Raw genomic sequence first — 25,190 nt, 5'->3', positions numbered from 1 at the left:
AACCTACGGGTCTTTTGTTTACTTCTATCTAACTCTTAAAGGTCCTATCTTTCACAAAATGTACTATTGAGAGCTTTAAGCCATGTTGTAACAAAAAGAAAACAGCATGATATGAGCCCTTTAATAATAATATGAATGTACAATAGTGCCCTACAAAGACAAAAGACCTTAACCCGCCAGAGTGTCAAACTGAATAAAATTGAGAAAATGACTTCAAAGTTTTTGTTTGGTCCAGACAAAAGTATAATAGTTAGGGCTCCCAAAATTTGACAACCAGTTACTATAATGAAGAAATATTTGTATTTTTGCGAAAAAATTGAGCTCAAAATTGACCTTTGACCCTTATTTGGGAGTTCCTGTACTCCTTTGTATCATGAGCCAAAAATAAGGAGTTGTGCAAAGGTAAAAGGCAGTAACTGACATGATCAGTATTTGCTTGGTTTTCCCCAGACTTCCATCCATTTTAAGAAAAACACCCCACCAAGGTCTAGTCATCATGGAGTTTGTTTGAAATGATATAGAAGAACTTTGGATTTCCTATTTAGTGCAGCTCAGGATGGTGCGGCAACACTTACACAGTTAAACAGTTTGACACACAAGTTACTTTTTTTAAATATACAAAACGTTCATTATCATTAAAGATAATTTAAGTATAGTTAAATACAAAGGTTTATTTATTGGACGTGTTAAGACACTGTTCCAAGGCCGCAACAAAAATGAGGCAAGAGGTTGGATTTTAAAATAAAATAATTCATTAACTAAACTACAAACAAAACAAACACTGTTCCTGCCTTTTGTCTTTGCACGACTACTTATTTTTGGCACATGATACAAAGTCAGTACAGCAACTGCCAAATAAGGGTCAAAGGTAAATTTTGAGCTCAATATTTTTCATAATATTTATTCACATGATAAAAGAGGTCTCAAATACCCCCAAAATCACTAACAAATTTTTGACCAAACATGATGTTACGGCGTTCTTCTGTCTTTGTAGGGCAGTATGGATACTGAAAACACTGTCACGCTCACACACTGCTCACTGATGCAGTCTCTGGCACCACAACAAAGACTGTTAATTTTACACCCGGTGATTAGGCCTAATGAAGAATACAGGGCTGAGATTTGATCAAGTCTTCATTTGGTGAAGTGATTTCCAGCTGTGAGTTTACATCTGGTGCAGTGGTGAGGGCTCACAGCTGCACGTCTCTGTGTCTGTGGAGCACTGACTTTCAAAGCAGAACTAACATAAGGAGAATGAATACAGCTTTAATTTGACTACTGCTATTATTTACAGGGCCTAGATTACACTATTTTGTGATCTAAGTTATAATGTTGTGTTTTGTTTGATTCACGAATGTTTAACACACAAATCCTGCACATATATTTCTCAAACAGAAAACTGTATTCCACCTTGTGATGTCATTTGGCAATACAGGAAGTGCTCCACTGTGTTTTTAAATTCCACACGACTAACACTAAAAGAATCATTTGAGGTCTGGTATAAGGTCCATTCATGCTTACGTCACAAACCAGGAAAATGGTTGAAAAGATGCGACTACAACTTCTGGCAGGCCCTGCTCTAGGAAAAATTTAAAAAATGGCACAGGCTGGTGCCCCCTAGTGTCTCCGCTCAATCCAGCAACTAGGTCAGGAATTGGAATACACTAGATGGTTTGCAAGAACCCCGGAAGTTGTAGACTGCGCACCACACACATTCTGTGTTGGCAATGATTCCCAAGATTGTTCCGGCTTTAAATCCTCAAAGTGAATGTTTGGTGTATTTTATCAAGGGAAAGATGTTATTGCCCTTCTTCCTATGGGATTTGGCGCATTACATACATCACGAACAAATAGCAGCAATTGTTTAAATAAAAAGAAGTACCTGCCTACCGTAGAGTGAACAAATCCTAATGCTGCAAGGTCAGATGGTTTCCACTAAGTAAAACTGGCTGATGAATCAGGACACCAGTTTTTTTCATCTCCATGTCATTGAAGAATTCTGTTACGTTTGGCTAATCAACAATTACAACCATACTTCAACACAACTCCGAGTGCACTGGATTCATGCAATTAGAAGTCATGAGGGGCCAAATTGAAGATGATTCCAAGCAGCACATATATTTACAGTCTTAATTTTCCGCTGATGACATTTACTTCAGTAGATTTTATCACAGTCGTTCGGCGAGCCCAGTGTTGGTAACTACACTGGAAGTTGTCATTGCATTTTTCCAAACATCTTCCTGGATTGTGATGTAGTGTGAATATTGCCAATTTCTATTCAACTAAAGGTAAAAGGTAGCTGTTAACTTAAAAACTGATGCTTCACGACATCACAAGGTGGTGCAGAGCATTCTGAGTTTTTTAGCTGTAGACAGAATAATAATAAAGGGTCACTCAAACATGTGAATGAAACAAAACACAACTCTGAGTATGTTTTTGAGGAGGTAACAACATTATAACATGGTTCAAAGCTCACAAGTCAATTTTGTGTAATGTTAGACCTTTAAAACAAAAGTACACTTCTTCATTTTCACTTATTTTTAACCTTATCCAGAAACCCATAATTTCTGTGTCTTACCATTTTCTCAAAATACTTATTTGCCAGTTTATTACTCAAAGGAAGTAGCTATTATTTCTTACTTTCTGTTCAGTATGTCCTATAGTAACCTCCATCTCAACATTTTTCACAATTGTTGTGAAAATGCCTCTAAAATCTGTTCATGGCTTCATATTTTCCTGGTTTTCTCTGCCCCATTTTGCAGCCCACCTCCTCCTGTTTTTAAAATTCCCATCCGCGCAATTCAAGGTCCAAAGCTCCAGGGGCCGATAGAGGGCACAAAGTGGCTGCATGCGGAGAGACCGACTTTCTACAAGGGACAGAAAATCAATGCGTTCTTTTCAGCGATGAAGAAAATAGTTGGAGTGATCCAGTTTTGCAGCAGCGGTCTCCTATATGACCACAGCAAAGCATTATTGAATATGGCCACAAATTGGACGCTGGGTATTGGCCCGCACTTATTAAATTACCAATGTCTGATTCGGCTATGTGAAGTCTGATGGACAGAGGCACAACCACAAACGGTTAATATTTTATGAAAACTCTCGGAAGAAAAGGAAAATAGCCCTAATTTCAGGAAGTCATTCATTTTGTGCAACCTAAAAGAAATCTTAGTTGAGTTTTGATCAAATGTAGGACTTCAATTTAACACTGACCTTGTAAAAGCCTTTAAAACATCATTATGAAGATCCATCACCTGCTTGTTTCTATGGATAGGTCATTGTTTTGTCTGAAATGTTTCAAGGTATGGCTTTAAACAGCTCTACCTTACATTTATTAATGTATAGGTGGTTTTTATAGCTCAAAAATATCTAGAAAAACAGACATTATGACTGTGAGCGGGTCTGACCCCTAACGTGGTCTCCATTGGTCTCCATGAAGATAGAAAGGTTTAATGCCATACTGTGAAACATTCCAGACAAAGCAATAACATCTCCATCAAACAAAGCATTTGATGGATCCGCCACAAAACACAATGCACCTCTCATCTCTGAATGTATTTTTTATATTTAAAAACTTTATGGAGCTGGCTGTAGAATGTACTTTAAAGGTGCCCTCTGTGACTTTTCTGTTGGAGGGTCTACCACCCATCTCCATGGAGATGTAATTGCTTTGCATGATATGGCATTAAACTTCTCTATCTTGCATTTATTCATGTTCTGGTGTTGTTGTTGCTCTAAAACATAAATCCTTACTGTGAGTTGGCTTAATAGTCCAATGAGGTTCATTTTGTCTTCCGTTAATTTATGTTATTAGGTTCTTTTTTCAGACCAGACTCTTGGTCTGAAAAAAGAACCTAATAACATATGTGAGTTGGCTTGCCCACCCACTGATATAACCTGTAACTTGGTGGCATCACCAGCTTGTCTCCATGGAGACTGGTACATTCTAGGCAAAGCAATAACATAAGCCCATACAGACAGTTTTAAACTCTTCACCAAAAAGTTATATAGTCATATTTTGAACTGACAGTATGTTTACAGTTTTATGTAACGTACTGCTAAGAGACTTCATGTTTGGTAAAGTCTATGATAACAAATGACCATTCACTCTCACATTTATTCACTATTGTCAATGGAATAAAATATCACAGTTTTAATGGTAATATTGTTAAGTTTTGTAAACTAATAATTATGATTTTATAAAAGGTAATTGTGCCTGTTTAGGAATCACATGCACTGTTGTAGTTTGGCAAATATACTGTAACTCCAACCAATATCCCCAGTATAGATTCTTTATAGAAACTCCCTAATTCTCTAATTTAGAATCAGGAAGTCGGTTTGTACAAGAATTTAACCCACAACCTCTGTTATTATTAAGGCAATATCTGCTTACTACTGACTAAATCCTCAGTTAGAATCCAGTGAATAAATATCACTGGGAGATTTTCATCTGAGGACTAAGGGCTCTTTTTCAGTTTGCATATGACCTTGTTTTATTATCTGAACAGAAATACAAACACATACTCAGTTAAATATTGAATCTGTGTGCTATAATGAATGCAATATTAATTTTGAATGTGAGATTGGAAGGTCAAATTACATAAGAGATACAGAGACAGTGGAAATGGCCTCTCTTACCTGCATCCTCTCCAGCATGTCGAAGAACTCTGCAGACTGCAAAACATAAGAGCAGAATTAAATAAAGAATATGAGGGTGTTTTGTTTTCTAATTTGCACCAAAAAAAAAACAAAAAAAATCCCGACATTCTTTTCTCAGAGTTAAAATATAAAGCAATGTCCTCAAGATTAATTTAGTGCAAGCTCAAAACATGCCTTAAGTGAAATTGCCCAATAAGCCCTATATTGTAACTAGTGCACTTCTGTTGCAGGATGAATAAAGATTAGCCAGGCTGGCGCCACCTAGTGCCTCCACTCAATTTCATTTCTCTCCAGCAACTAGGTCAGAAATTCGGAATACACTAGAGGGTTCGCAATTTAAAGCCGGAACAAAGAGAATGTTTGGTGAATTTTATCAAGCGGAAAGACGTTATTGCTCTTCTTCGTACGGGATTTGGGAAAAGCTTGTTATACCAGTTAGCCCCGTTAATGGCGATTACATACGTCACAAAAAATAGCAGCAATTGGTTAAATAAAAAAAGTACCCGCCTACCTTCGAGAGAACGAATCCTAATGCTGTGAAACCGACTGATGAATACCAAAATTTGCACTTACTACTTTGAACACGCCTGGATGACAGAGGTATTAAATCATATAGATATTATTCAGTAGAAATATTTATTTTAACTTGACAAATTACTTAATATTATTTTTAACTGTTAAAATTTTGTATTTAGTTAATATAACTGGACAGGCAGAATATACGGTACCCTATATTGTAAGGTATTTTCAACATGTAAAAGTCATACACTCAAAAAAATTTTCCATTTCAAAATTTTTAGTTAAATGAATGTATATGTTTTGAGATTATGTTAAAACTCAAATTATTTGGTTTGGATCAACATAAAACAAGAAAATGTAAAATAATGTTAAATGTGATAGCTCAACACTTTCCTACATTATTTTTTTAGGTAAATATGTACAATCAATATCAATATCAATACAAAACGATGAATGTCAAAAACTCAATGTTATTGGGAGCTGTGTTAAATGTCCATAGAATGAGCGAGAATAAGCCTGAGCAAGATTAAAAAAAGTAAACAAAAGACCTGATAAGCTTCTCAGTCATTATTACTAGAGTCAGAATACTTAGAAATGAACACCATGTTTAGTATTTAGCATCTTTTAATTTCCCTTGGTTTAAGACTGACTGAAATGTCTAGATGACCAATATTGTAAACTCACCTCACCTACTTCTGCACAAATGACTTTAAATCCCACAATGGGCTAGTTTAGTTTGTGGATCTTTAACCTCAAAGTCCATAAAGTGTAAAGTCAAAAGTGCAAAAGGAAGCGTTGTTTTTCTCACACCCTCCTCTCCCCACCCTGTCTCTGATAAGGACCCACTTCCTTAAAATAATCTCAAGTCGGCGCACTATGTCAAACACGCATCTACTCCAGTGAATTCACACGTCCGGAGTTTCCACGGCGACGCATACACAAAGCCAGAGGTGATAATGGTTCACACCCGACAACAGCGAAGTGCAGCAATGTACGGGACAGCGGTAAATGTGAGATTTCATGAGCTTAAGTTGTTTGCAGCTCAAATGCCATTTCAAAATAATATCAGAGGAGGAATGAATGTGGCTACCATTGGGAACAAAATCTTAAAGGTGCTGTAGCTGATTGTAATTTAAAGGATGTCATAATGTTATTTCCTCATAACTAGGGATGTAATAATAACTGAAATATCGTGATATCATATCGTCAAATGTCTCATAATAATATCGTGGGGCATCACAATACGTCAAATCACAAGTTTCTTTGCTTAAATGAATTGTTTTACAGCTGCAATAGCTAATAAACGTTGGGAACTACATATCCCATGATTCATTTCAGCACAGACAACATAAAGAAATGTCATTTAATAATTAACACCAAATTTGTATTTTAAAGGCAAAAAAGAGTCCTATCAACAATTATATCAGCCACTCCAAAATATCGCAATAAATATCGTACTGTGAGATGCATATCATGATATTGTACCGAGAGATTTGGATATCGTTACATCCTTACTCATAACATGTTTAACACTCAAACCCTGCATATTTAGGTTCTTCTCACTCTGCTTTATCTTGTCATGTCATATGGTTATACAGGAAGTGCTCCATTGGTTTTTAAACTCCATACATGTCACTAGAATCATTTGAAATGACTAATCTCCCTGAACAAAAGGTAAACAGAGCTGTTACCTTGAAAAAAATGCTTCATGACATCACAAGGTGGAACAGAGCATTTTGAGGTTTGGAGCTGTAGACCAACTAATAATAAAGTTTTGTTTTGTGTGAATGACACTAAACAAACCTCCGGGTATGGTTTCATGAGGTAACATCAGGATCTGTGTCCCCAGATCCGAGTTAAACATGTTAAAATCAAATATTGCTCTTACTTATATTACTTACAATAATGGTTTACTCTGTTGATTAAAACATTTGTCATGATGGTCAAGTTGTTTGGTATAATGATGGTTCAAGTGTTTGGTATAATTTGGTGTGTTTTTTTTTTTTTTTTTTCACAATTATCCAATCAGAAAGCAGAAAAAGCCTCACATTTGTCTCTCATTTGGGTTGCCAGTTTCAGTGTTCAAATCCAGATGGTTTAAACAGTGGAGGAGTTAACAATTTGGGGGCCCTCGGCAAACTTGAGTTTGGGGCCCTCATTATAATGCCCTCTTTTTGTATGTGTGTGTTTTTAAATAATTATTGTCTGTTTTTCCCCATTGTTCTTGAGCATGCACATCTCTATTTATTTGAATTATGGTGGATAGGAAACTTGTCTTATTAGTTCGGTCACCTACTAGATAACCAGAGTAGTTTTATTTTTTGCTGGTACAATTACATTTTGGTTTACACCCATTACATATGATTATGATTATGTTCAAATCACGGTGAAGCTGACTCATCCATTTTAACGTGAAAGGGGGGATTGCTTTGGCAGTTTAAATAGATTTGACAATCAGATACTATTTTGGTGGTGTATTTTTTGTTTTAAAGTAAAATGCTCTAATTTAATGTCATATTGGGAGAAAATCTAATTGCTCTGAGGCCTCGGCCATTAGTGGCACTGAAGGCAATTGGTTGGGGGGCCCCTGCAGGTTCGGGGCCCTAGACTGCCTCCTACTCGTGCCTAATGATAGCACCGTCTCTGGGTTTAAACTCTGATTTGAATCTTCACTACCTAAGCCCCAACATCTGCAGTTTAATCAGTGCTAATGCAGTTTCTGAAGTTTAGTGAGTGAATTCTGGAAGTTTCCATATACTGAGAAAAATGTGTATGTGTCCTCTATTTGCAAGTTTAGGCACTGTCCACCCAGGTTCAATTGAGACTGAAGCCTACCCTACCTTTAACTAACCTTCAACTCATGTCATTTAAAGTTAATGACAGTATTTGCATCCCATCAATGAATTAATCCTATTCACACTTCTACATAATCTATGAATCGTATGTTCTTTTACCTTTTTTATTCATGACTGTGCTACCCTGAGCCAAAGAAACATGTTCACATTGGTGCCAAAAATACATGATGTGAGAGGAATGCCTGCGCCCTGATGGCCAGTGTCCTGGTTTAACAGAGCTGAGAGAGGGTCCAGAGCAGCTGGTCTGGGAGGGGCTGGACCATGAGGGGACCAGAGGCACAGGCACTTTACACTGTGGGTGTGTTGAAGTGAGTGAGACAGAGTGTGGACTGGACTGAGGAGCAGCTGAAGGGAATGTGTCAAAATACATGGAGCACAAATGTTAGCACAACCGGGGGGAGTAAAGCTAAAAATACAGATCATTTTAAAGGTGCACTGTGTAACTTTTCTGGTACAGGGTCCACCAATTGCTTGACTCCTGTTGCTCAAATGGTCTACATTATTGCTATCTCCATAGAGACAAGCAGCCCACATCACCAGGCCAAGTTACAAATGAGATATGTGGAGAAATGGACCTGCTCACAGTAATAATGTGCATTTGCAGAAGTTTTCAGAAATAAAACACATGTAATCAAATAAATATAAGATATATATATTTTTAATGCCATACTGTGGAACATCCCATGCAAGCACCATGTGGACGTGCAGATGGCAGATCCTCCACCAGAAAAGTTATACATACTTATAATGAAAATCGTATGCACTGCAGTGATGTTGTCTATCTCATATAAATCTACTATCAGTGGCTTAGTGGACTAATAAAGGACCATTTGTTCAATTGATAATTTCTTAGCAACAGATGGGCCCACAATCCATCTTTTCAGTTCCAAAATTCAGTCTGTACTTGGATATGTGTGCCTGTCCATATTGGAAACCAATGTGGCGATTATCTCTAAATCAAAGTTATCATCAAACTGATCCAAATAGGACAAGATTATTTTGGTCAGTAACTTTGCAGCTGTATTACAAACTGAAGATTTATTTTTTGAACTGTGCTGTAGTTTTTTTTAACCGTTTGCAGCAGCCGAATTTCTCACTTTTATATTGTTAATTATTTACCTTGACCAGTTTACAGTGTTAGCCAAGCTGGCGCCACCTAGTGCCTCAATTTAATTTCTCTCCAGCAACTAGGTCAGGAATCAAAATACACTAGAGGATTTGGAAAAAGCCCGGAAGTGCAAGTCTGGGTACCAGTCAATCAACGAAGAGTGATATATTTAGTGTTGTCAATGATTCTCGAGATCGAGGATTTAAAGCCGAAACAAAGAAAATGTTTGGTGAATTTCATCAAGGGAAAAGACATTATTGCCCTTTTTCCTGCTGGATTTGGGAAAAGTTTAATACATCAGTTAGCCCCATTAGAGGAGCATTACATACGACACGACCAAATAGCAGCGACTGGTTAAATGATAAAAAGTACCCGCCGAACGAATTCTAAGGCTGCGAGGTCAGATGGTTTATACGAAATGAAACGAAGAAAAAACGGCTGATGAATCAGGCTATTACAGTATAAGCGTGTTTCACAAATTTCACACCACTGCTGACAACAACTAGCTTGCTAATAGTGCACCAGCATTATTACGTAAGTTTTCAATCTTTAAAATGATTTTATAATTAGATGCAGACAGTGCACAGGTAGGCCCGATGAAAGAAAAAACAATAGTAGATAAACGATAATACTGAAACCAATTCATGCCACTGACACTATAACCCTAAAGCAGAAATACTCTGCTCTAAAAAAATTTAAATGTACACTTTTGGTTTGTTTTCTAGTTATACTTTGCATTTCTGATGAATCATAGAATTGTATTCAACCTAGTGCTGTCATGCGATAAAAAAAAATTGAGAGATTAATTAATTATGATCTGTAATTAATTAATCTAATTAATCTCTTTTTAATCTCACCTAAAAATTGCTGAGAAAAGCCTTCAATTTGAGGTATTTTCATTTAAATTCATTATATTATTGTGACAGATCAAAAGACTGATATAGAACAAAAAAAAGTGACTTTATAAAGTCATTTATTGTTTAACAAATCTTCCAAATTGGCTGTTGAGCCCAAGTCTCCATGAATAAGAAACTGTTTGCTGTAAATAGCAAAGACTAGGAAATCTGAACATAATAACTTTTGTCTACTTGAAGACATAAAAAGTCCAGTCTTTCCTTAACCATATTAAAAATATTATTGATAGAGAAATGCTTTATATATGAGATCACTGGTTTTAGTCCTTATCCTGGTTTAGACCTGGTTTAGACCTGGTTTAGACCTGGTTTAGACCTGGTTTTAGTTCTGGTTCTAGTCATGGTTTTAGTTCTGGTTTAGTCCTGATTTAGTCCTGGTTTAGACCTGGTTTAGTCCTGGATTGGGTTAGTCCCGGTTTTAGTCTTGGTGTTAGTTCTGGTTTAGAGGCGCACAGGAGGAAGCGCAGTTTATGCAGCGTACGCGGGAAAACGTAGGCGGCGCATGGGAGCACGTCGGTGTCCGCGCAGTAACTACGGAAGGAAACGTGGTCCGCGCGTTCTCAGGTTAATGACGATGATGAAGGTGTGTGTTTGTGTGTGTTTGTGTGTGTGTGTTTGTGTGTGTTTGTGTGTGTTTGTGTGCGTGTCCCCTCATGTGGCAGGTCACTATAGGACAGTAGTGCAGAGATCATGAGCCTATGCAGGTTGTTTTCACCAGTGACATTTAAGTTGTAGGCGATTTTATATTTGTTATTTTCTTTTATATTTCACGTCGGGAGAATAATTTCCAAGACACGAATGTGTTTTTACCTGTGCACTGCTGACTCTGTTCTACTGGCTCTTCGACCTCGTCCACTGTGCGACTGACGCCGCCAACGTTAACATGACGTTTACATCGCTCTTACTGCGCGTGTTTTGTGTGGGTTTCCGGCAATGAGTGGAATTACCGAAATAAAAAAAAATAAATGTGTTTTTTTGTGTGTGTGTTGTTGTCCCAACAACACATAAAAACAGATTTTATAATAAAGCAACTTGCATACAGAGACAGTAAAGTTAGAGATTAAAAATTAGATTAACGCGATTAAAAAACATAACGCAATTAACGCGATAATGTGACACCCCTAATTCAACCCTCTACAGCTAAAAGCTTACAAAAAAAAAAAAGTTCCCCACTAGTACAAAAAAAGTACTTATGATAATGACCCTCAGAAATTATTGCTCCATCTCTCATTTCTTGAACATTAATGCATTGTGCCAGGCCTATGCACAACAGTCTCATGTTTTTATTATATTTTATAGTGTATCTGAGCATCTCATTTCTTTCCATGTATTTAAGCAAAATTTGTCTTGCCCCAGTAGCGATATATTGTATAAGCAGCTCTTGAGATAAATATAAGTCTGTTGCATGAAGTCTGCATCTAATTATAAACTTCATTTATTGTATGAAGTGCGTTTTAGCATGCTAGTTGTTGTTAACCTTATATACTGTCATGGCAAAACTCAACTCTGTCTCTCAGGGTGGTGGAAAAAAGGAAAAAAAAAACAAAAACTCATTACTGTAAATAATTATGAAGTTCAGAATGCATAAGACGAGTGATGAATAACTTTATAACACATGAACTGTATAAAATGCTGTATAAAATAGTTCACATTTTTCAGACAGTAAAAATCTGATACAACTGAACAATAATGATTTTCAAATGGGCTTGCAGAGAACACTTGCCCAGCTAACACATACACGTGGTCAAATGGCATTAAAATGAAATTATGCCTGTCTCCACTGGTCACTCTGTCTCGTGTCTAATCTCATCGTCTGTATCATTCCCCCATGTCATTACTGAAGCCGCTGTCGCCGTAGGAACCCAACGACAGAACGGAGGTGTTTTCATGTAGAGTCATGAACATATTCAGAGAGATCAGACCCATCGGAACTGGATCACGGATGTCAAATTACACCACTTCAGTTCAAACGCAGGCCAAGAGAAATCACATATGTGGAGTACGGTTGGATTACATCGCACTGTAGTATTGGTGTATTTCAGATTATAGAATGTGGTCATGAAATATCAGAAAGGTACATTTCTACATATGGAACCTGATCATTTCTATTATTGACTAGACCTAACCCCATGCTATATTACAAAAAAAAATCTGCATTTGAACAGACCTGTATTGATTAATATGGGCCTATAGAATGCTGCGATGCCATCTAAAACCCAGCAATAGGCTTACAAGGGGGGCCAAGGTAAAATATTACTTTGATATGGTGAAAGCTCTGATGAAATTGAACTAATTGCATCATCTCAACCTATAAACTAAAATATAACATGCACTAATTGTACATTTCTAATTGGGATTTATACATGCTTTAAAATCTGCCTCCCCCTCACCTCACCTCACCTGGCCTTTGTTCGGGTTAGACTGCAGTAATGTAGATAGCATCTAGTGGCAGTTTGTGAGAATACAACAGGCCAGGAACAGCCAGTCTAAATACAGATTAGTTTTAAGTTATACTTCTGCATTTTATTTTTTAATGTGCTCTCAGCAACAATGTCTAGAAAAACTTTCATTCCAAGAAAATACAAACAGGTTTGTTTATTGAATTACTACTGGCATAGTAACAGTAGTAGCAGTAGAAACAGTAGAAGTAGTAGTAGTAGTAGTAGTAACAGTAGTAGTAGTAGTAGTAGTAGTAGTAGTAACAGTAGTAGTAGCAGTAGTTATAGCAGTTGTAGCAGTAGTAGCAGTAGTAGTTATAGCAGTTGTAGCAGCAGTAGCAGTAGTAGTAGTAGTAACAGTAGTAGCAGTAGCAGTAATAGCAGTAGAAGTAGCAGTAGTAGTAGCAGTAGTAGTAGTAGCAGTAGCAGCAGCAGTAGTATGAGCAGCAGTAGTAGCAGTAATAGTAGTAGCAGTAGTATTCGTTGTTGTAGTTATATGATGGTTATAGTAGCCAAGACAGAGAAAGTCTTGTCTTGAGTATAGTAGAGTACAGTAAAGTACTAAGAGTAGTTATAAAACTAATACAGAGTACTTAATACAGAGTAGTATTAAAAGTAAAAGTAGCCTAATTCTGATTGTGAGGTGAAGTTGCCAAAGTTGTCATAGTACAGGTCATAGGAGAAGCAGAAAAAAGGCAAGATTAGATATTGCTGTATTTCAAAATTCTGTATGTATTTATTTCCCTGTAAGTTACTACGAGTACTACACCAGCACTATATACATATGAGGTATTACTTTAAAGGTATGCATTATCTTGAGGGTAGAATAAGGCCAGCACACTTTGACACAGCTTCTTAGTATTCATAGCCCAGAGGATAAACCAGGTGACCTTTTCTGCTGATACCACAAGAACAATATTACCACTGCAGGCAGCTTTACAGAGGAAATCTGACACAGGTTTTTAGCCGATTCAGATTCAGACCAAACGCATCTGCAAAATATGAGCCATTTGAGCTTAAATTACACTGCAAGATCCTATTTCTTAACAGTGTTTTCTTAAGAAAGCTGGAAGGTATACAAGGAAAGTATATTGAAGTTAGGGACAGATATATGTGTTTATTTTTCATAAAATTGTGGTTCAGAACATATTTTTTATGTTTTACAAGATTTAGGCTATGTTTTATAATCTTACATCTTGGTTTTAGACAACATATACTATCAGTTTTATACAATTTCATATTTTATTATCAATTACTGTATGTATTTTGACAATAGTACTGTATTTTCCGGGCTATTAGGCACACACTTAAACCTCCAACCCTATCAAAAAATGACTGCGCGCCCTGCAATCCAGAGCGCCCTATACACAAATCCACTCAGGTGTCCCATCATGACTTCAGTAAACTACAAAACCGCACCACCCGAAGCGCACGCAAACACGCACGGAGGAGACAGTGACCGCGCAGTGAAACACACACGCAGCCACACGGACGAGGAATGGAACAGAGGAACGAACCGAAAAAGCGAGTGCAATGTGCCACTTCTAGACACACTGAACAACTGAGTCACTACGAACACGTCAACAATCCAGCGGTCCCAGACAGTACCTTCCCTACACGCCACAATTGAACAAAGCCCAGAGTCACCGTGAACGTGCCAAACAAAGTCCCACTGAGCCATCCAACTGTTGTGTTTTGTTTAAAGTTCGGTGCAGTTTATTTGTGAAAAAAGTTCGAAAATAGACTATTTAATGACTGTGCGCCTTATAATCCAGAGCGCCTAATAGCCTGGAAAATACAATACCTTTGAATCTAACCTTAATTGAAATATTACTCCTTCCTAAATGGTAGCGATGATTTTTACGACAATTTTACAACAAAACTTACAGTACTTCAACAGTCTAGGCCAGGGGTCTCCAACATTTTCCTCCGTGAGCTATCTTTACAAAATGAAAATACCATAGAGCTACTCATTATAAGTACCACGGCCTTAGATCGGAACAGTTAGAGGCCTAGAAAACATATACTATTATCCATTTATTAGTGCAGAAAGGAAAGTTTGGCATGAACATGATACAGTTACAATTCTATTCATCAAATTTTTGTTATTCAGCACAAAACTTATAATTCTGAAATTCTTTGGCGAGCTACTTGGAAGAAGGTGGCGAGCTACAGGTGGCTCTCGAGCTATGGTCTAGGCTGTACTACAGTACTTCAGTACATTTCAGTGTTCCCATATGGACCTATGTTAACAGCCTTTTAGCAAAATCGAATTACTAAAGGGTGCATAATGAAATAAACACATGAATAATATTTCCTTTCACACTGATGTTAGAAAACGCACCGCCCAGAGTCACTCCTTTTAATGAGACACTAATGAATACAGATCTGTGCAAAGCCGGTAACATGACTCCCTCTGCAACTGTACACCATGCATTTGTATAGCAGCTCGTTGTCTGTTGAGCAAGGAAAAGATATGGGCTTACCTCTACAGCTGCCAATCATCTACGCTCTGCAGAACTGTCGATGGTGTGTGAAACATGTATGGATTCTAACAAAACGTGTACTTTTTCTGTTGATTCTCACTTTTCCCTTCAAAGACTAAACTGGAAATACAAGTTGAGCTGCCGGAACAAATGTCTCACGTGCACATGTGTCTGAACAGGCTCTGTGCAAACTATAAAGTGTGAGTCAGCAGGACCGCTAATACTGAGTTACTGAAGAAGACGGAAGAAAAGACTTATCGACAAAGAAAAGGAGAATTATTAACAACAGGGAGGAAAAAAGAAATTATAATTATGCCAAAATGTAATCTAGATATTGGCAAAAATCGATCTACATTTTTGGACCCTAATCATTAGAGTAATAGACAACTAGTACATTAAGATTAAGTTAGAAAAGGTGAATGGACTATTGATAATTTGCGGCTGATGTCATCAACATTCCCTGGGGTATGATGCTAACTGTAGGCTCTACTCTGTCTGAAACTTGTTAGACATTAGTTGGAACTACTGATTTGTGCTATTAAACAAGTCTCCATCAAGTAACATTACAGTGACAACATTTTTTCAGTTTGTCACTCTCACCTAGTTAAGCTGGCGCCACCAAGTGCCTCCGCTCAATTTCATTTCTCTCCAGCAACTAGGTCAGGAATCAAAATAAACTGGACAGTTCACAAAAACCCTGGAAGTGCAAGTTCGGGCACCAGCCTCAGCGAAGAGCCATACATTGTGTTTTGTCAATGATTCCTGAGATCGAGGATTTAAAGCCAGAATAAAGAGTTGTTTGGTGAATTTCATCAAGGAGAAAGATGTTATTGCCCATCTTCCTATGGGATTTGGGAAAAGCTTAATATACCAGTTAGCCCCGTTAGCGGCAAATTACATACGTGACTATCAAATAGCAGCGATTGGTTAAATGATAAAAAGTACCCGTCTACCGTCAAGTGAACGAAATCTAACACTGTGAGGTCAGACGGTTTCTACGAAGTAACACTGGCTGATGGATCAGGCTAACTCTCACCTTTTTGTTGAAAATCAAACATATTAACAAAGAAAAGGAAGAAATATGAACAGGAAGGCAAAAAATCATATATGATAATTCATTAATTATGCCAAAATGCTGTCCAGATATTGAGAAAATTTAATCAAAATCTAACTGGATCCTGATAGAATCATTACAATAATAGATTATATTAAGATTAAGTTGTCACATAAAAAGTAAGTGGACTGTAAAATAAACCATAAAAATGCATTAAGAAATATCACCATTATATCTTTATTTGAAAGACTATGCTGCAAATGTCTGCTCCTTTCATTCCAACTAGTTCTTTTTGTATCTTAATAGAAAAAGCTTTTTCCTGGAATAGAGCATTCCAGGAAAAAGCTTTTCATCCATCCATCTTACATTTACACAGTTAGGTGTTTTATTGCAAAGAAAATACTGTGGCATTCTGGTGCGAGGAAACAAGCCGAAGTTCTTCTTGTTGTTTATTTTCAGAACACAAGGGCTACTGTAGGCTGTAACCCACACCAAAACAAGCACAAAATAACAGCAGTCTCAACTCTGCAGAGCCAGTCTCCAAACTGACCAGTAACTGACAATAAAACCTTCCTATCCACTTGTCGGCATAGCAACCAAGTGTTAACAACGACACAACCTGAACTAAACTCAAAATATCAGATTGTAACAATAGCTTGAAAAAACATGCATTCTTGTTGGGAGCGAGGTCGTCTTTTCACACATCTGAAATCTAACATCGCCTGATTGTGTAGAGATTGATAAGTTAATGCCGTGCTATTGGAGATTCCAGGCAAAGCAATAACATCCTGTGGAGCCAAGCACGTGTCAGACCCCTCCATCAGAAAAGCTACACAGTGCACCTTTAACAATGCAGGAACATGTTTTCTGGTAGATTTGATAGTGGTCTAGTCCATTACAAATTCTAAAGTTCTTTAAAGTGCCCATATTATTAAAAAACAAAACAAAACAAAAAAACAAAACTGGGGACTGGACTTTAAAAGGGCAGTTCGGAATTTTGGACATAGGACCTCATTTCCTAGTGAGCCAGAGTGTTGGAGACATGTGGAGACACTTTTTAAAATATTCCATCCAGTCCTTGTATTTGCAGAGGTCGCTGGTGCTAGGCTAGTGCATGTCAATGGCCATAGTTAGCCTGCCACTAAAAACAGTCTTACCCAATCCACAAAACACCCGAAGCAAATCTATTATTACACCAGATTGTTGATGTAAATGTTTGTGTTGATAGAATAATGTTTGAAATAAATCTAATCTTGCGTCACATGAATTGTTGCATGTTGAGGGCAGAGGTGGGGACTTGCAAGTGGTGACTTGGACTTGAGTCAGACTTGTGTCACCATTTTTTTGACTTGAGACTTGATTTGATAAAATAGACAAAGACTTGGGACTCGACTTGGACTTGAAGGTCAGTGACTTGGGACTTGACTTGGACCTTGAGAAGACTTGATGCTTAGACTAGCTGACAAATTAACTGTTATTAAGCACTCTGAAATCTTCATTCTTTCTATTCTAACCGTAACGATTTGCACTCTTGTCAAGACATTTAAAGGAAGGAAAAATTAGCATTTCTACAGCTCTTATATAAATACTCATATACCAGGACTTTTTAAGTACAATTTAGTTTAAAATTCATATAAAATGCAAAAATCGAAGTTATATTTGGTACTTTGGTTTAAAGACTTGAAATGACTTGAAGCTCAAAGCAGACGACTTGGACTTAACTTGGAGTTACGGACCAGGGACTCGAGACTCAACTTGGACTTGCCTGTATTTGACTTGGGACTTGACTCAGCCTTGAGGTCAAAGACTTGAGACTTACTTGCAACTTGGAAAACAACGACTTGGTCCCAGTTCTGATTGAGGGACTATTTTCTTATATATCAGTCCGCCACTGCCAAACTTTCTATCAGGAAGTACAACTCACTGCTGCTGCTCACACATAAATCCTTTAGTCGCAAAGTTGGTTTTACTTCTAAAATTATTCTATCAACACATTCACATTCTGGTGTAATAATAAATTTGCTTCAGGTGTTTTGTGGAGTGGGTAAAACTGTTGACATGCACTAGTCTTACACCAGTGACCTCTGCAAATACAAGAACTGGATGGAATATGTTAAAAAAGTGTCTCCACACATCTCCAACACTCTGGAATTTTGGACATAGTACCTCAATTCCTAGTTAGCCAAACTGTCCCTTTAATCCATTTTAGAAGGTTGTTATCTCCTCAAAAACATAATCAAGAGTTGTGTTTTGTTTTATTCCCATGTTTAAGTAATCCTTTATTATTAGTCTACTAATCTCCTAAATGTGGAAGGTTTGTGTTTTAAAAATGTGTGAATGAAACAAAACAAAATTCCTGGTATGTTTTTGATGAGGAAACAACATTATAACATAGTTCAGAATATAGCGTCATGTGGGCCCTTTAAGAAATCATCTTATTCCTTTAGCTTTTTCCACACTTAAACTTTTCTCTAACCACTCATACCCTTGAGCTCAATGGACTGCTATTACAGCCACTTATATCTCTCCTGACAGTGGGCCATTGATTACTATTATATATGTCGTTATGGTAAAATTTACGTCAGAAAATGATCATAATAACCCTCAAATCAACCCCACATCATGAGCATAATGGATTTTTCTCTGAGTTTCATTATATTGTTAAGTTTCTCTACTATTTTCTGCACAGTCAGACAGCCAGCCCCACTGTGCATATCCTTATCCTCTCTCCCTGTGCGCCGTCTTGAGCTGATTCAATAATGTTGTGAGCTTAGTTCAAGGTGACTCGTGCTGCAGGAAGTAGCTCACGTTTGCAGAGGCCACGTGCAACTTCTTTAAGAGTCTCCATAAATAATTATCAGACAATTAAGAGAGCAAATGTCTGTCTCTTACTCTAGAAAAGTGATCATGAAGATTTAGTCAAAAATGTATACAATAAAATAAATATTGTATTCTAAAAAAACAATCCAAACCAACAAACCAACAATAAATAAATAGAAATGTAATAAAATTCATTCAGCTATGGTGGTCCTGACCAAACCTAATTCAAGATCTGTAGATGGGTCCTCAAGAATCTGTGTGTCATTCATTCATTTGTTTTTCAATATAAAACCAAAAATAAGAAAATGAAAAAACAACTATTTTCTTCATTATTTGTCTCCAAAACCAAAATTAAAAAACAGATAACGATTCCCATTTTCAGTTTATGATTTCGTGTTTAAATTAATAATGGAAAAAACGGATAACAGCCGTTTCTCGTTTCCTTGACTTAAACCGCAATGCCGGACTTTTGCACCGCAAAACTGACTGAACCAGGACTGAAACAGGACTAAACCAGGACTAAACCGTTTTCAGTCCTGGTCTGGTCGCAGTCTCAGTCCTGGTCTCAGTCCTGGTCTCAGTCCCAGTCTCAGTCCCAGTCTCAGTCCCGGACGGAGTCCTGATCTTATCCCAGTCTCAGTCCCGGTCTGAGTCCCAGTCTGATCCCGGTCTGAGTCCTGGTCTCAGTCCTGGTCTCAGTCCCGGTCTCAGTCCTCGTGTCATTTCTGGTCTGGTCCCGGTGTCAGTCCCGGTGTCAGTCCCGGTCTCACTCCTAATCCTGGACTCAGTCCTAATCCTGGTTCCGGTCTAAGTCCTGGTCTCAGTCCTGGTCAGGTCCTGGTCAGGTCCCGAACCTGGTTTAGTACTGGTTCAGTCTGGCATTGCAGTCGGAAACAGGAAATGGCTGTTATCAGTTTTTTCCATTATTTATTTAAATACAAAGTTTAAAAATGAAAAAAACTAATTGTAATCCGGTTTTTCATTTTGGTTTTGGAGACAAATAATGAAGAAAACACAGATTCTGAAGCGCAGCACTGTGGTGCTTACTCCTCCCGACAGGCTGCCCCAAGTAGCATTGACGGAGCAAATACAGAGGACTGTGCAAGAGGCTACTTAAGGATCTAGCTATAGACATTTGCAATCCTACAGGCATCATATGTGGAGCTAAATGTGGCAGAAGACCTTCCAAAAACAATTCATCACCAGCTGAAACAACAGAGCAGAGCAAGAGCAAGACCTTTCCTGTTGTGTTCACCTGGCTCCAACTTGAATGCCATTGTGATGCTGCAGGACACAGAGGAAACTAAAAGCTAAACCAAACATGTTCTTGAAATGTAACAGCAGTTCAGTAATTTACATAACATTTCACAACAGCCCATCTTGGACATTTGCTTCTTATCTCCATAAAACATGTGAAATTCAAACCTCTATTCTACATAATGTAATCTTTCTGTGGTGTTTTCAGAAATACATTCCGTGTGCATGGGTTTCCTTGACAACACAACTCAATTAAATGGGACAATACCATAGCATTAGTGTCACCAATAGTGTAGATCTGCCCTCTGACCCATCACTGTAGCTGCTGACGTTTTCTCATACACAGTGTTACCAATCTGTACCTCCCATTCAAGGCTCTGGGTTTGTGAGAGAAATATTAGAAGGAAAATACAGTCTTGAAGGGAAAGTCTTGAAGAGTAGAGTAACAGAAAAGGTGGAAATGGACAGAAGGATGAAAAATTAAGACTGATGCTGTACCTATTATCAGAGGTGGAAAACTGCAAGTCGTGACTTGGACTCAAGTCAGACTTGAGTCACTATTTTTAGGACTTGGGACTTTACTTGATAAAATGGTCTCAGACTTAGGACTCGACTTGGATTTTAAGATCAGGGACTTGGGACTTGACTTGGACTTGAGCCCTGTGACTTGAAAAGACTTGATACTTTTCTCTTTACAATTGATAAATGTGGTGCTGAATTTTACAGGAACAAACTGGAAAATATCCCTCCCACTTCTTTTTGTTACTTTGGATTTAATTGAAGTACTGTGATACTCAAATGTACTAAAGTAATATACAGTACAATACAAAGGGAACTACATAGAACATGATCCTTCATAACAAAATAACTGTTATTTAGCACTTTTAATTCTGAATTCTTTCTGCTCTGACCACAATGATTCAGACTTTCAGAGTCTTGTCAGGACGTTTAAAAAGGAAAAAATAACATATCTACAACTCTTATAAATAATCATATATAAATATACCAGGACATTTTAAGTACAATTTAGCTTAAAATTAATATAAGCTGCAAAAATCCAAGCTATATTTGGTACTTTGGTTTAAAGACTTGAAATGACTTGAAGTTCAAAGCAGACGACTTGGACTTGACTTGGACTTATGAGCCAGTGACTTGAGACTCAGCCTGGACTTGCCTGTATTTGACTTGGGACTTGACTCGGACTTGAGGTCAAAGTCGTAACACTTACTTGAGACTTTCAAAACAACGACTTGATCCCACCTCTGCCTATTAACTACTTAAAACAAAATATGATATCTACAGAATGGTTAAAACTTTTCAAAATGTTGTATAGAACAGGAAGATGGGTTCATGTTAGGTGAAATTTTGAGGACTTCCACAGTGACACTGTTTAGTTTTAAATTATTAACTGCTATGGCAACAGTGTTTAATACATGAGACTTCTCTCTCCCCCAGCTCTTTCAGGGCTACACATCTCCCTGGGTCAGTTCAGGTGATCTGGAATATGCCCTGGAGAGAGACAACATTGTAAATTAAACGAACTGACTAACCTTTTACTAAACAAACATTTTTTCTAACATTTTTTCTAACTACAAAAATATATAGCACTGGCTGCAGCTTCAAATGACTTGCATATTTTTTACAGAGGCAGTCTGATCACCAATCCCTCCCTTATGATACTTTTTTCCTTTCTTTTTTCCTAGAAAGCAGCCATTACTGATTGGGTAATTCAATCACATCAATCAGTCAATTGTGCCCATCTGAACGACCAGACTCACATCTACACAGAGTAATGAAAAAAGAGTGTATTATGGATTCCCAGGCAAATTACTAAAGGACTCATAAAACATTACTTTGTCCAACAAGGTCCATTATCCAATATAACATCAAACATTACCATCAAAACTACAAAATGTATTTATGATAGTAATTCTGCACCTTCCCACAATTAAACAACCCAACACCACAGTCAAAACGATGTGCTGTCTTCGTCTAATTATAAAACAAGGAAGGTTGCGAGTTGTTCTTAGCATGACTGTGATGGCAAAACATCTCAGTGGTCTTCTTAAAGTTAAAAAAACAAAACAAAAAAACTCATCATTGTGACTAAAAGATGCTATGAATATGCGATGCTTGCCACTGCAAACCATTTACAAATAACTAGTGCTGTTTTTTAAAAATGTTTTTAAGACTGTAAAAACCAGGTACAGCGCCTTTAACACCATAATGATTTAAGTTAACGTCACTAGAGGAATTATATTTCAGTAGCATCGTACACAGAGCTTCCTGACCCATAGGCAGGAGCAGTGACACCATACGCCCCCGTTTTATGATATATAGTCCTGACGAATATGTAGCTTGATTTTATCTGGTCTCGTCATCAATACTGCTGTCTCACTCTTTCACTGTCTCTGAACTTGCTTATAGATTTCAAATGGCAGACGACCACCGATCAATAGTATTTTTCATTGAAGGCCAGTGGGTCTTAAAGGCAAGACAGTGGTCAATGTAAAAAATCTGTGAATCAATATGTCCTTTAAGAAGTGCATCTGTCCGTGCTTATAACAAAGAAAACTTAACATTTCAAAGGACAATTCATATCATATATCTAATGTTGTTCTCAGGTTTGTTAAAAAAAATACCTGGGAGAGTTCAAACACCCTTACCAGACTGAAATGATTCACTATCTGCTTTTACTATCATACTATCAAGCTTGTCTCCATGGTTATTGCTTTGTCTTGAATGTTCGACAATATAGCATTAATTCATTCTAAATTCATGGAGACAAGCAGTTAATGCCACCAGGCCAAGTCACATATCAGATCTGTGGAGAGGTGATCCAATTCATGCTCTAAAAATGCATGCACTGCAAAGAACAAAATCTAGCCAGTGACTTGAATTAAGAAAGTTTTAGATGAGTAAATTTCACTTGACAAGTAAAATTATCTGCCAGTGGAATAAGACTTTTTGTACTTGTGAAAACGTGAAAAAACATCTTGCTACACAGAAAAAACAACAACTTTCTGCACTTAAAATAAGGAACAAAATCAAATTAAGAAAACCACACTTATTCCACTGGTAGATAATTTTACTTGTCAAGTTGAATCTACTCAGATAAAGCAAAATGTTCTCAATTCAAGTCATTTTTTAACTTACCTAGATTTGTTTTGTTTTTTTTCCCAGTGTGTTTTTAGTATACGGACTCCTGGATTTGAATACATTTATATAGATAGACAGATAGATTGAATTCACTGACATGGAATATTCCAGGCTCCTTTAAGCTTACTAAAGCAACACAAAGATATCGAAAACTGTAGTTCTGAAAAACATACTCCATTAAGTGATGAAAATGTCCATCTCCATTGTCCTTGCACAATATAATGCTTCCAGTGACTCAAAAAAAAAAAAAAAAAAAAAAAAAAAAAAAACAGACCTGGAGACCTGTATGCTTTGTTAGTTCTTTGGAGTGATAGCATTGTGTGGGTCTGTTCTATAGTGGGGGGCTCTGTATAAATGCTACGGTCTTACCTTCATGCTGGGGGGAGCGGTGCGGGGCGGAGAAGGCGGACATTCTCCCAGCTGGACAGTGGAGATGTTCAGCAGCTCCTGTTTCCTGCACAGAGGAACAGAGAAGGAAAAGTTTCAATAAAAGAAGCTTACATTGTACTAAGGTATGAACGATTTTAGGTAAAAAAAAAAAAAAAAAGCATAAATATTGCATTCTACATTCTGTCACCTCCTGTGAATTTCAGAAAATGATAGAGATCTAAAAAGTAGCAGTAGTAGTAGTTTTTTAAAATAAATACAGTCCTTGCGATTTAATAACTGCACCTCCTTAAAATGCATTTAATCAGATATATTGTGTACCCTCACATTGTACTAAACTCTGGAATTTTTAGCGCAAACTAGTTACATTTCAAGCTTTCTGGTGAAAAGAGTGCCCTGGCTACAGACAGCTGTTTCTGATCACAAACACTTGGCTGCAGGGGCGGAGTTTGAAGCGTGGATACCTGCTAGACCAATCACACTGTTCCTTATAACTCCAAACCCCGCCCCTCCTCCTCCTCCCTCACTCTCACCTTCTTCTTCTTCCTCCACGCATTTCCCAAGTTAGCAGCTCTATTTGAAATGTGTTTGTGGGAGGAGCGGAGGTGTTTAGTCCCACTTTAAAGGTTGTGTTGTTGACTTTGGTTCATAATTGTAGATACAGAAAATCCATATCGCGGCTCTTTTTCTAATTATAATAAACACAAACACGGCACGGTTTCTGATTATGCACAAACTAGGTCACTCTGTTTCATCAGTGAAGACAGTGAATCAATGTCCAGTCAACTCAGTGGGTTCCAGTCAGTATTAGCAAGTTTCTAACATGTCATCCACAACGGTGAAAGAAATTCAGTCAATAGAGATTATACACATGACATCACAACATTTGGAGCATTAAAGCGGGACAAAACACCTAAACTACAGGAGAGAGTGCAGTCTTGTGTGATGTCACCAAGTACTTGAAATGTTATGAGCTCAAAATGTGAAAGAGCTGCTACCATCAATAACGGATAACAGTAGTAAAACAAAAAACCTGGGAGGGTGGAAGGGACGTGATTGGAGATTATTGGGGTACACAAGAAGCTTTACTTTTGTTATGGTCTCTATGTGTTACCTCTACAATATTTTATTTATTTGGCTATGTTACGATCTACTGTTTTGCTGCTGTTTCCTTCCCTCTTCCTTTTTGATTTGCTATTATTTTTTCTTTACTCCTTGTCAGGGGTGTAGTGTAAAAAAATAACAAATATAAAAAAGCTACAACTTAAATGTCAAACCGGAGCTATTTGCAATTATGAAAACAATCTGCATAGGCTCATGATGCACTACTGTCCTATAGTGACTTGAGACATGAAGGGACCAGGACTGAACTGAACCAAGACCAAATCAGGTCTAAACCAGGACTAAAGCAGGACTAAACCAGAACTGAACCAGGACTGAGTGTCAGGACGGGTCCGGAGGTGCGCTCGTGTAGACTGTTGGGTGACCGCAGGAGAAAGGACCACCACAGAGCTCCATGCCTCACTGGGCTAAA

General features: G+C 37.6%; 1 protein-coding gene across 6 annotated transcripts in view; it reads right to left on the bottom strand.

Annotated features, from left to right (window-relative positions):
* The window catches only part of LOC110159413 (rap1 GTPase-activating protein 2), a 168,640-nt gene that overhangs the window by 32,865 nt on the left and 110,585 nt on the right, over window positions 1–25,190 (bottom strand). For 3 of the 6 annotated variants that reach the window (XM_055166837.1, XM_055166835.1, XM_055166836.1), the window contains 2 exons: window positions 23,639–23,723; window positions 4,639–4,674 (listed from right to left, as the gene is read on the bottom strand). In XM_055166837.1, coding sequence (XP_055022812.1) covers window positions 4,639–4,674; window positions 23,639–23,723 — 121 coding nt within the window. Of the gene's footprint in view, window positions 1–4,638; window positions 4,675–5,862; window positions 5,943–14,979; window positions 14,998–23,638; window positions 23,724–25,190 lie in introns of those variants that run through there. The other 3 variants (XM_020923965.2, XM_055166838.1, XM_055166839.1) reach the window with 3 other exon arrangements.

Source organism: Boleophthalmus pectinirostris, unplaced genomic scaffold (genome assembly GCF_026225935.1).
Source record: "Boleophthalmus pectinirostris isolate CB_2022bp ecotype Guang Dong unplaced genomic scaffold, ASM2622593v1 HiC_scaffold_9, whole genome shotgun sequence".
Lineage (NCBI taxonomy): Eukaryota > Metazoa > Chordata > Actinopteri > Gobiiformes > Gobiidae > Boleophthalmus > Boleophthalmus pectinirostris.
Note: the sequence above shows the minus strand (reverse complement) of the source record. Positions and strands in the feature narration are given on the sequence as shown.